At 49.8% G+C, this 13177-nt stretch overlaps 1 protein-coding gene across 1 annotated transcript in view; it reads right to left on the minus strand.

Moving 5' to 3' along the window:
* Window positions 1-325: 325 nt before the first annotated feature.
* NCAPG2 (non-SMC condensin II complex, subunit G2) overlaps window positions 326-13177 on the minus strand; it is a 54156-nt gene continuing 41304 nt past the window's right edge. Inside the window, exons 22-26 of the mRNA XM_012658103.1 lie at window positions 11936-12076; window positions 9073-9176; window positions 8279-8379; window positions 7011-7110; window positions 326-607 (exon numbers count right to left, since the gene is read on the minus strand). Coding sequence (XP_012513557.1) covers window positions 556-607; window positions 7011-7110; window positions 8279-8379; window positions 9073-9176; window positions 11936-12076 — 498 coding nt within the window. The 3' untranslated portion in view covers window positions 326-555. The remainder of the gene's footprint in view (window positions 608-7010; window positions 7111-8278; window positions 8380-9072; window positions 9177-11935; window positions 12077-13177) is intronic.

Here is a 13177-nt window from a genome sequence, read left to right on the forward strand (position 1 = left end):
ACTCGATTTCTGTGCTTCACACATTCACAAGCCACAGGCCCGCTAGGCATCTGGCTGAGGCAGCAGGAGATGAGAACTAGGTGCCCAGAGTCCTGACGCACCACCGAACTCCCCCCCGCAGCATCTCAACTCCCCCGGGGCCCCGGCACTTGCCCCTCGGCATAACACAGGCACGAGAGGGGGCAACACATGCTAACATTTTTAAATAAAGTACACAAACTGATGTTGTCATTGCTTTATTACTCACAGTTTGCAAGCAATATTATATATATAAAAGTCATTTTAAAAACAATCAGTTTTGCTAGGAAAAAGTCCTTTTTTCCTTTGCATCATGGATTTCATTGTGACACCTGGGGTCCTTTATGTTAAATATATTATTCCCGGAGGCACTGGGCAAACAGTGGAGGACTCTGAGTTCTCTACTCATAACACCCTCAAGTCCCACCTCTTCCCTTACATGGGTCATCCACCTTAAAAACATAAGGAAAACACTTATGTGGTCCCCCTGCCTGAGTCCTCTTCCCAACCTGTATGTGTCTAGAGATGCTGGCTTGGTTAGGAATTCAGAAGCTCTCCCAAAGTTCTCGCTGACGCCTCATAGAGAAATCTGAAACACAAAGAAAGAAACATTTAGCTACAGAAAAGTGACGAAATTATCCAAGTGTGCATTTTCAAAAATACAATCTAAAAATGGTTTGCAACCAGATGCACCTAAAAAGAAAGCTGAAATAGTCTATTTCACTAACAGTTTCTCACGTAAAATGGAGTTGGAAACCCCAGGGCATGATCCTGGGCACTGCATGCGGCCTGCGTCAATGGTGCCCACCCGGCAACACCAATGCCAGGGACTCTTTCAAACTACTCTTCCTTATGCAGCGGGACGTGCTCTCCCTGCCAGCACCCACGATCCCAGCCTGCTTCTCCGCCACACAAGACAACAAGAGACACGAAAACTATTTTACCCACCGAGACACTCTATTGCCATGAGGTTTACCGTGCACCTCCGATAAACTGAGACCTTCAGAGAAGCCTCACAAGGCAAGGCAGGCAAGGCTCCAGCCAACGCTCTGCTCCCCCCACCTCCCACTCTCAGCCCCACCCAGGCCAAGGCATTTCTGTTCCCAGAACATTACTTGCGTTTCCCTTGCAGGGCACCTATTTTATTTCAACATCATTACTGGACTGTCCTTTTAGATTTCAAATCTAAATTTGCAAAATTCCCCTTTTTCCCACTTTTATCATCCAATAACCGCAACATGGCCCCAACACACTCTACTCCAAGTGGGGACGTGGATAAGCTAATCTCTGATTTCCTCTTAGACACGAATGTCTCCTTTTCACACCGAATGACACCTCAGCTAGATTTTAAGCTGGTAACAGTTATTCCATCGCCTTCTCATGTCCAGCAGTGCCCGTGAGAACACGCGTGTCCGCCTGGAGCTCACCCTGTGGAGACCGCTCTGCCCAAGACAGCCTCTCTAAGGTAAATGCAAATCAAGTGGCCGGTTTACATTTTCTAATAATCACATTAAAAGAACGGTAAAAAGGGTGAAATTCACCTTGGAATATTTTCTTTAACCCATTATGTCCAAAATACATGAACCAGTAACCAATATAAAACAACCCTGACACATTCCACATTCTGTTTCTACACCAAGTCTACAGAATTACACCCGGGCCCGTCTCTGCGCGGACTCGCCGCACCGACCGGCACACATCTAGGAGTTTTAGTATCTTCTCTTTATCCCTAGAATTTAGGAATTTTATTCAGAATTATTTAGGTTTAATTTCTTTTCACCAATCCCATCAAGAATTATTGAAAGAAGAAAAAGAGAATCTTTAAAATTATGTATTCCTTTAGCTCTGGGAACCTTCTCTGGTCATCTGTCAAACTTGTGCTTCTCCCTGACATGAGGCCTCCGACTCCCCTGAGTCAGCTTCACCTGGTCACCTCCCGTCGGCATTAATGTCCTGTCCTGGGCTCTCCCTCCAGCATGGTCCTCAGACCCTTGGGACCTGGCCGTCAGCAGGGCCCACTCTTAACACTGGCCGCTGGGGCTGCAGCTGACTGTCTTCCAAGACCCTCCGTCACTAACTGTCTGGCTTGTCCACCCGGCCACACTGACAGCAGAACTCTCCCTGCCCCTCCCAACTGCCGGGCCCCCTCCCATGGCTATTTCTGTCTGTGCCAAGCTGGACACCACAGTGGATGCAGACAAGGTGGGCAGGAGGGCACAGGTGTGCAGAAGCCGCCACACAGTAGCAGCCAGGACGCCTGGCCCTAAAGTGACAACAGATGCCCACACCCCTTTCAGGTCTCCCGGACTCAGTGGTGAGAAGACCTTGCCCCGGGTCAGCTCCCTGGGAGCTGGGAGGCCAGGACCCTCCCAGGGCCAATCTCCCTGGGCTTCTGCTGGACCCCTGCCACAGAGTCTCCTGCCTGAGCCCCCGTCCCCCAGGGGAGCAGAATGCTCTGTCCATACCCAGGTTCCCCGACCCACCGGCTCAGCAGCACTGACGGTGGAGTTGAAACGGGGGAAATTCTCCAAAATCTAAAACTGATTTTTAATTACACAAAAATATTTTTTTCTCCTTATGTGGGCATGACTTTTAAATACTTTAGAGAAAAATGTTAGGTTGGTTATCTTGGCAAAAGCACAGTAGTCCTTGGTGTCCGCAGGGGAGGGTCCCAGGACCCCTGTGGATACCAAAACCCATAGGTGCTCAAGTCCCGGATATGAAATAGCATGAGATCGATCTGCCTACAGCCGTGAACAGCCTCCTGCATGTTTAAATCATCTCTGGACTACCGGTGACACCTGATGCAATGCAATGCTATGCAAATAGCTGTCATGCTGTATCGTTTAGGAGCAATGACAGAGCCGGTCTGTACGTGCTCAGTACAGATACGACCATCCATTTTTCCTTGAGTGTCTTCAATCCCTGGTTGGTTGAACCCACGACGTAGAGCCCACAGATACACAGGGCGCCTGCACCGACCAGGCAGATGGTAAGCAACCAGCCACCCACACTGACCCAAGCCAAGACTGGCCACAGTAATGACTGCTGGCCGCTTTCCCTGCACAGACAGATGCGGGCAGCACACAGCCGACCGGTCAGGGCTGGAAGCCAGGCTGCACGTCTCTGACCGTGGGGGACCATGGAGGAAGGCGCTGTGCAAGCCAGAGGACTAAAGACTATTAAAGAACAGAATGAAGAAAACATGGAATTCCAGAGCTGGAAGGACAGGCCAGGGCTCTTCTCCCATGCACTCCTCCACCTCAACCCTAAAGCCCGCAAAGTGTGTCCAACACGAGGACCGAGACATCAGTCCTTCACTTGTACCATCTGCGCCTGGGCAGGACCACGTGCGGTGACCACAGCCACAGGAAGGGCAGAATCACTTCTCTAAGGAAAACAATTGGTAAGATCAAAGACAAAGTATGTATTTGTAAAGAGTGGCTTGTGAATAGTTTTAATTATCCACACCAAGTTCCACTGGGTATTATTGACAGAAACATGCCGCCACATAAGCCACAGAAAGCACCCAGTCCCAAATTCATCTCATAAAAGGACTAGTAAAATTGCATAAAGCAGAATAAAATGAACTGGCTTTCATTTATCAGTACTAGATAATAAGCACACGGCCACTTTCCAGAAAATGCTCCTCTCCCTGCAGGCCCTGTGACAAGGGTAGATGTTGGGGACCATGTCACCTCACCGTCAGAGCTGTCTGTATACAGGCATAATTATCATTAGTAATTTGCATTCAATATTTACAATTCACTCAGTGGGAAAAATTCATGAGATAATACAACCCTTAAATATTTGTACTTCCATAATTTCAAATTATAAATTTATCACTATCTTCATACAATTTACAAAAGGAATAAATTTCACATACTTGACGTTTAAACACACCAGTGCACTGGCAAACGCGTGTGGCTGTTCCTGAGAAAGTAAGTTCGATTCACAATATGCTACACTGCATGAGGCAACTAAGATCCAACGAGATGCAATTTTTAGTCAACACCCAACAGACCAGTCAACAAAATACTAATGCTGCTGGAAACAGAACTGCACTAGTTGATAAGAAAATGTTTGCTTCTAAATGCCCCCTTGCCTAAAACAGTAATTGCAGCAAGGGGTTGTCAGGTCTTAAAGATGTTTACTTGCCTTGATATCCAACGTTAGATCAGTAACATTTAAAAACAGTCTTAAATCTTAATTCTTTACCTCCCATTAGACTGATTTTTCTTGCGTCACCGATCTGTCAGGTTCGTTATTGTGGAGACGCTAGTTTCTCTACAGTTCGCCCCCGCACGTTTCAGAAAGACCCGGTGTTCCCGGAGCCTCCCGCTTACCTTCCCGAGCTCGCGCCTCAAGGGAAGCCGGTTTCCACCGCGGTCGGCACAGAGCCCAGGGCGCGCAAGTGCGGAAGGGAGAAAAACGTCACAGCCCGTTTCCTTTCCGCAGCGCGAGTTCTCGGTTTCTCTGGACTTCCTTCCCCGCAACGCAGCCGGCCCGACTTGAGGCCTGCGATGAAGAGCCGGCGGGCGACACCCCGCCAATCCTCCCCAGGCTCCGCGCAGCCCCACGTCTCTCCTACTGAGCAGTCGTCACGCGGTGCGCGGACGGCGGAGACCGGCAGTCAGCGCTCTCGTGCGTGTGCGACCCCGACCTGTCACCCTCGCGGCTGGCGAACCGCCGACAACGCGCGTGTGAAACGCACCAGCCGGACCGCGGCCCACACGCTCCTGAAACCGCGTCTGCCGGTTCTGGGCGGCGGCAGCGGGGCCTCGCCCACCTCCCCGCGAGCAGCGCCTCGGAGCAGCACCCAGAGCCCCGCGTTCCCCCTGCGGGCGCGGCACCGGCGGGGCTGCCTGCGGGTTCCCAGGGCCGGGCGGACGCGGAGCCCCCGGGCGGGCTCTGTTGGCGCCGCGCTGGCGCTCGCCGGCGGGAGCTGACCGTGCGAGGAACTCCTCAGACGCACGCGGAGAGCAGTGGCGCCTCACGCGGGAACGGCCGCGAGGACGCGTTGCTAGGGAGACCGTCCAGCGCACGGGCGGAGAGAAGCCGCGCTGGTGCCGCACGTGGCGGGCGCGCGTTCCTTACTCGCTGCTCCGCGTCCGTGACGCTCAGCGAGTGGGCCCCACGCTACTGACGATAATAAAGAAACCAGGGGCCACTCTCCGCCAGTAAACTTGAACATCGAGATCAGCGCATAATTTTATGAGAAATTCTGAGTTACACTGATTCTGGCAGAAACCGGAACTCAGACTAAACCGGCGACACGAGGGACTCGGGGAGCACGGCCCGCTCCACGCGGGACCGAACACCAGCCGCACGACCTCGCGAAACGCGCGGGGACACGCGGGGACAGGGCTCGGAAACTCGCCGCGAGGTAACGCAGCTTGGGCTCGGCCGGCGAGGAGCGTGGACGCCGCCGCTCCGACCGGGGAAGGCCGAGCACGCCTCGCAGAGACGCCCTGGCCACGGCAGCAACATGCCTGCGTTCACGCCCCCACGGGCCCAGGCCCGGGAGCAGCTGCCTCCCACGTCGGCCCGCGGCTGTGGAGAAAGCCGGCCTTGCGGCGTTGGCTGGACTCAGTCTCCCCGCCCCGCAACTCTCTTCCTCTTCCCCTCGCGTCAGTGCGGTTAGGGCCCCTGCGTGGACCTCACCGAGGCGTCCTTCTCCTGGGATGGGGCGGAGACTCGGGCTGTGGTGAGGCTGCCGCGGACATGGGGCAGCGCCAGGAGGCAGCAAACAGGACGCGGCTGCACGACCCGGCGGGCGAAGCCCCGAGAAGGGGACGGCAGGAGCCTCGCCGTGCTGACGCCCCGGCGGCCGGGCGGCTTCACTCGGCGGAACAGCCACGCACTCGCACGCCTTAGCCACCCAGGTACTTGCCCGTGCTGTGGGCTGAGGTTAAAATATCACGTGTATATTGTCTGAGCCCCTGACAACTGGAAAAAGACTAACCAAGTGTTTTAAAAATCTAAAATCTTCTGAGAAACTAAGTTTTGTTACTTCATTTTTGTTAGGAGCTCCCAGATAAGCTATTAATGTCAAGGCCTCATTTCCCTGAAAACAGTGATTACAATCAGGATAACAGGACAGGAGTGTATGCAGTAACCCTTCGGTTAACTGTAACAACCCAATTCCCAAATCCGTTTGTCAACCTCATTCTCTACACTTAATGCTCATTTCACATTACTAGAAAGTCAGGTTTACAAATACATGTGGGAACTGAGGTATTAAAGTGAGCACTAAGTGTATTTGTGCCTACGACAAGACTAGTCTATAAAAAGCCACACGTTGGAAGTTTATTCATAAATTAGCAACTTAGGATTTTGAAAGCCTTTCTCCAAAGGAGTGGTTTGTTTCCCAGGCACACCAAAACCTGGACCACCCAGCACAGAGCTCTGTAACACTCACCTTTGTGGCTCATAAAACAGCAGGAAGACACTGTTTGTGTGGCTGATCCAAAACCCACACATTCGTAGCAGAGTCTGCAGGAACAGGCAGAGCAGGCCAGGACAGACATGGCATCGAGCCCCGCCTGGAAAGTCAGCCGGGAAGCTGCTCACAGAGGCAGTCCCATGGCACAGCACACACCTCCGCCGGGCAGGGAGGGGGCACCCGCCCCAGTGTGCACGTCTGTACACTGGGTGCCTATTCTCAGGAAACACCCATGGTCTCAAAAATGCAGCAACCACCGAAAATAATGTCTACTTCTAAAACCACATAACATCAGTTTGTACGCCCTCATTTTCCTACAGCAGAATTTTGCACATGATGGGTTTTTTTGGAAGGCAGGATTAGTAAGTAAATTAAACGCAAGCTCAAAGGGCTTTGACAACAGCAACGTTTCCATCCTGACAGTTCCCTGTCTGGCGACCACCCGGCTATAAGCAGCAGAAACGGAAACACGACGTCACATGCGCCCGCCCAGAGAGCGGCCAGCAGTGCTCAGACTGACCCATCGGGAGTCCACCTCGTGCTTTACCTTTCGATGCTGTCCTCTTCCAAGGTGATCTCCATGAATGTCTTCAGTTTTCTGTGAACTGTAGCTGCAACTTCCTTCACTTTGGAACTTCTGTGTTTACCTAGGAAGAGTATAATGAAAGCCAGAGAAAAGACATTCACATCACCACACAGGACAGACACACTCTCCCATACACGTGGGTACGCTTTCCAAAAGCTGGGCTTCGTCTTCCTTCCTTTCGCAGCGACCTACTTACTGCCCTGCAGGACAGTGAATGTCCCTTCACGAGGCCATCGCAAAGCTCACACCTTTACGAAAGCAGCTCGCTGGCTGTGAGGGAGAGTTCGAGAGGCCCTCACCCCATGGGGCCACTGGCGCAGCACCCTGTCCATGCTGTCGAGCTCACGAGTGCCCCCACCAGAAATGACAACTACCACATTTCAGGGTCAGTCCCCAGTTTAAATTTCACAGATATTTAAGGACCTACTAAGTGCCGGGCACTGATCAGCATCTGGCCTCCGCCCCCACACCCTTCTCATGTGGAGAAGCCCCTCACTCTGTGATCTCAACTCAGGGAGGCCTTTGGGGAAGTCTGTTCTGATGCCCAACTTTGGTCAAACTAGTGAAAAAGTTTTATCATCAGTCAGGCACAGTGGCTCACGCCTGTAATCCCAGCACTTTGGGAGGCCAAGGTGGGAGGACTGCTTGAGGCTAGGAGTTCAAGGCCAGCCTAAGCAAGAGTGAGAACCTCTCTCTGCTAAAAAATAAAAAAATTAGCCAGTACAGTGGGGTGTGCCTGTAGTTCCAGCTACTCAGGAGACTGAGGAAGGACGATCACTCGAGCCCAGGAGTTGGAGGCTGCAGTGAGCTATAACGACACCACTGCACTCCAGCCTGAGAGACAGAGCGAGAACTTGTCTCAAAAATAAATTAAAAAAAAAGTGAACCAGTAGACAGACTAAATATCAACACCAAAATGTCCATCATGAACAAAAATAAATTCAGATTTTAAAATATAGGTGATACATGACAAACCAATAGAAACTCAATTCTGAGGCAGAGAGAGGAATACTTTAACAGTCCAGTGGTCAAGGTGAAAGGTAGGCAGGAACTGCATCACATGCACAGGACAAGCTGAGGAGGCGGCCCCCGGGGGAGGGAGGGGGAGGGGAGCAGCGCAACCAGGGAGCTGTGGGAAGCTGGTCTGGCAACAGCAGTTCCCAAACATCCCTAACCATGCCTGGGAGGTGCACCCAGCACCACTCAGATGACAGGCAAACGTGACCAACCTTTATTAATGACCAAAATGATGTGCACGACAGCGGCAAGGCACAAGATTCCTTCTATGTCGTCAGACACCACACATGTCCTGAGCTCATCCAAAAATGACCTATAAAAAAAATCAACAAACACCATAATGCACAGTATAGACTCTGATGCTTTACAGGGAAACAGACATAGCCAAGCCCACCAAGAACCACAAAGCCCAGTTCTCAGATAACACAGATTGGCGGAGCTCGCCCCGTCCTCCTCACTGTATGTGTGCGAATCACACAGGGCAGACGCCGGGCCAGGGGCACTGCTGGAAGGAGAGGACAGTGCGGTGCGAGTGGAAGAGCTGCCCCACCTGTCCTCGACACACACGAGAAAGATTTAATGTGTGTTGGGAGATACTTCATAGCTGCTAAAGATGGTGCTTTGGAAAGTTTTCTTTGAACGTATATACCATTAAAGCTACTCCCCGTCAGTCCTCGTGCGCCACAGCAAACCTGGAACTGTGGTCCAGCGACATGAGGAGGCTGCGCGCTGGAGGGAAACGGCAATGCTGTCATGCTCCACGTTAACACGTGGTGTTTCTCTCTTAACTGAATTTTAGTTTGACAGGTGTAACCAAAAACTACTTAGATGGACATACTTTAATGTCCTAACTTTAACGTTAGAATTTTTCTTCGTGTAAGTTTAGTGTAAACATTTCCAATCACTGATAGAGAAAATCCCACGGAACATTTTTCTCATAGAAAACAATGCACCTTTGGAAATGCGAGAGGACAGCAGCAGCAGGTGGGGCTCACACGGCGGTTACCTGACCACGCCTGGGGACTTCATGACCATTCCTATCAAACACCTCGAGAACGGCGGGAGGTCAGAGAGACGCTCTGGAGGGGTAAGCGCTTCTACATCAGAAACCTAAAAGAAAGTTCCAGAGCAGTAAGTTATAAACTGAGACTAGGCTAATTACTTACTTTACATTACTTTGGGTTTGCTTCAACACCTGAGGAAAACTTTCCAGAGAAGTTCAGAAGAATTACCTTTCCTAAGTGCTGACATGTCTACAATAATGATGAATAATCTATTATCATAAACAGGTGTGTCTTATTCTGTGAGACAGCAATAAAGGAAAAAGACATGTCATTCGATAGGCCTTTTGTCTAATAGTCTTTAGTTTGTTACTGTCTATAGCAAATGGTGTGTCTCCAGGCAGTATGATGGCTGTTGTGGACAGAACCCTTCCCGTGGGTGGCTGTGCCATGCACTGCGGGGTGAGCAGCATCCCATGCCCCCACCCGCTGTGACAACCCTGAACGTTCGCCGACATTGCCAGTGTCCCCTAGAGGGACAGAGGCAAAATCCCGCAGAGAAGCACCACTGGCCTGGAGCCGCCAGGGCGCCTGCCTGGACCAATGCCCCTCTGATGAACAGTCCACGTGGGGAGTCCCCGCCCAGACTGCCTGCTCCGAGTGAGGCTCAGGCCGCGTTCTGCCCGTAACAGCTCAGGTGTGAATGAGGCTGCCCTATCCGTGTGTATCCCCACCACTGTCGTTGGCTGGATTCCTGGCTTTAAGACAGCCGGAGACTTCACGGAGGTGGGACTGGCCACACTTCTAACATGCTGTCCCGCATGGCCTCTGCTAGGGTCACAGCATAGAGCTGGATGTTAAAGTCAGTCAGTATATATGAAATCGCACTGTTTCTCTTTACAATGCTCTATATCTTAAAATACATGTAAATGCATTTCTTACACTGTGAGAGAAAAGACTACTGACTAGTTAACATAAAAATAATAAAAGTCTATCTAGAGATTTTTAGCCTAAACAGGAGCAAAACATACAACAGCACCAGAGAAGTAGAGCACAGCCATGAGGCTCCCACCATGTACACGACAAGCGTCATTCCGGAAAGTAACTGGGGTGAGTTAGACATGCACACTGAACTCTCTAGAGAAACGCTAAAAAATTACAGGAGGATAATATATAAGCCAGCAGAGGAGAGAAGATGGAACAGCAAAAACACTTAGCTCGTCAGAAAATGGCAGCAGAGGAAGAAACGCAGAGTGACCAACACGGATGAGCCGACATTAGACAGAGAGCACCTCCACACGCTGACCTGGGCCCAACCTGTCAACAGTCTCCTACAGTCACACAGCCACAACCACTCCGAATAGAAGGCAAAGATCATCACGACGGATTTTTAAACCCCCATCCATGTGATGTTTACAAGAAACACACTTTAAAAATAAAGAAAAGTTACAAGTAAAAGGATTAGAAAAAAGATTTGCTATGCTAAATGGGAAGCACAAGACAGCTGGCTTGGCATGAAAATGCCACAGTGGACTTCAGGATGAGAATGTCACAGGAGATAAAGAGAACTTCATAATAACATGGCAATCATTCCATCAAAAAGACACACGTCTTACATGTGTATGGACCCAACAACAAAGCTCCCAAATCCATAAAAAGAAAATTGAAAGAATTAGTGAAAAAAGAGACAAATCCACAATCGCAGCTGGGACAAGTGGACACGTTGATGAGGAAATAGAACAGAGATCAGCAAACTCTTTCTGTAAGGTAGAAAATAGTAAATATTTACATAAAATAGTAAATATTTCTGCTTTGTAGGCAAAGTTGCGATGATTGCTGTCATAACCACTCAACCAACTCCTCTGTTGTGGCACAAAGGCAGCCACAGAAGACCGAGCCAACGGCACGACTGTCCAGTAGGACTTCCACAGGCCACGTGTGACCCTCGGCTGTTAGTCATCTGTAACTGTCAGCTACATGGCTCGCCAGAGCAGACACAGCGGGTTTTTATTCTACGTATAACCTAGTAATTACTCTCCTAAACCAGTGAGCTCCCTTCAAGCTTGAAGGAGGGCCTTAAATTCTATTTAATGTTTTAGAATTTAGTCAACATTTTATTAGTTGTAATTTTATATTGCAAAACTCCTAATTTATAACTAAACACATATAATTCTATGTTATTCCATCAGATTTCATCTTTTCCTACGAAGAAAGCCTATCCTGGTTTCTACTGTCTTCTTCAGCTACCGCCCCAGGCCCACACTCAGCTGTATCTTTGGGTGAGGAAGAAGAGAACGCCTTGAATATTCCACCGGGTAAAACATTGCTTTTTGCGTCAGCTTGAATCATCATCCTGATTATGACAATCTTTAATAATTTCTGCATTAATAATAATTATCTTCCAGTCATCTATAGCTACTGGAAGGAAAATAAAACAGTAGCAACGAAGAAATTATCTGTCTAAACTGATACCAGAAGTTTGAATTTCCGATGCTTAGAAATGAAAGAAGGGGAGGACTAATAATACGCCCAACGGTGGAAGAGACGCGACCCCCCACAGCAACACGGCCCAGGAGCAGCCAGTGCTCTGCTCACCACAGCCGCAACCACGCCCATCTTCTCAGGAGGGAAGGATCTTAAGAAAGCATCAACTCATTTAAACCTCTAAAATATAGCAAAAGAAACATTCAAGGGTAAGGACTAGTCTCCCTTTCATCAAGGCTGATAACATGAGGTATAGCTGCTAGGAAAGTGTACCACCCACTAAAGTTTGACTTCTTACTTTGAAAAACTTAAAAATGTGCTACTAGAAACAGCAGCTGGTGGGGGCAAAAGAGACACAGCAGCTTCAAGATCCGTGTACTTCACCTTCCGCAGCTGGTGGCTTATCTCAACCACGGGTCCTGCAATCAGCGTGGAGAGCACGCCGCGGTGCATGGCAGTGTCCGTGTGCCAAGACTGAACAGTGGTCACGAATTCATGAAGAGGAGTCTGAACAGAATACAGGAGCTACAAGGAAGCACATCAGTCACTTTTAGCAGAGCTAAAATATCGTGTTTTTTTTTTTTTAAAAGCCAAAAGACACTATACAGTCAGTATTCCTGCTGCCCTCCCCTGGGATCTCAGGAGGCGCTGCGGACGCCCGCTGTGGCCTCCCTGCTGTGACTCAGACCTCTCAAGCACCAAGGCCAGTGGAGGACAGCCAGGACCACAGCCCACAGGGAGCCACTGTCATGACAGTCTTTGCCTCAAAGCCAGGAAAAACCCTCTGGAACAGGGGCCTCGAGAGGAGGGCAGGAGGGAGGGCAGAAGTCAAGGACGCCGGGCAGGGCACCAGCCGCAGGCGCCGCACAGCCACCCAAGGTTTTAGCACCAATTACGTAAACAGATCACAAACACTTGAAACAACTCATCAAAAACAGGAACATTTTAAATTAATTCGAATTGAACTATACTAGAAAAAATATGGGCAATAACCATCGATTATCCCCATCAGCTAAGGACAGAGTAAAACTGAAAGTCTTTAATATTTCATAAATGGCCTCCCATTTAAGCAACTCTTTAAATCCTCATTAAAAAGTAATAGCTTGTTCATATTTTTAAACCACTACTTGGAAAAAATAATGGCTCTCTCTGATAACAACACGGTCTTGTCCAGGAGATGGCACTGCATTATCTTCAGGAATAAAGCAAATCCAGATGTGGGTTTTCCTTGTGAGTCGATTACACAATCTCACTCCACACAGGAAGGCCCACACACAATGGGAGCATAACCCCTGACAGCAGTCAGCATTCGCCTGGACAAGGTATCTGTCACTCTACAAATAATCAAAATTAACATCTTCATAAGTGTGTTTTATTTGGAAAATTATGTGAAACAGTAGTTGAGCACTCGAGGCCTACAGCAACCAGTCCTCTCTCTGCTTCCTGTCCTGCTGGCTGGTTGCGACCTGAAATCGTGAAATCCTATTTCAAGACTGATGGGCAGAATCTGAAAGGGCTGGAGCTCTGGACCTCCCTGGCCACTGAGGGTGCCACACCAGGAAGGACGGCACCTAGCAACAAGCCCCTACACCCGACGCTGCGCGTCACTCGAGAGCAAACAGCACA

Source organism: Propithecus coquereli, unplaced genomic scaffold (assembly GCF_000956105.1).
Source record: "Propithecus coquereli isolate 6110/MARCELLA unplaced genomic scaffold, Pcoq_1.0 Scaffold571, whole genome shotgun sequence".
Classification (NCBI taxonomy): domain Eukaryota; kingdom Metazoa; phylum Chordata; class Mammalia; order Primates; family Indriidae; genus Propithecus; species Propithecus coquereli.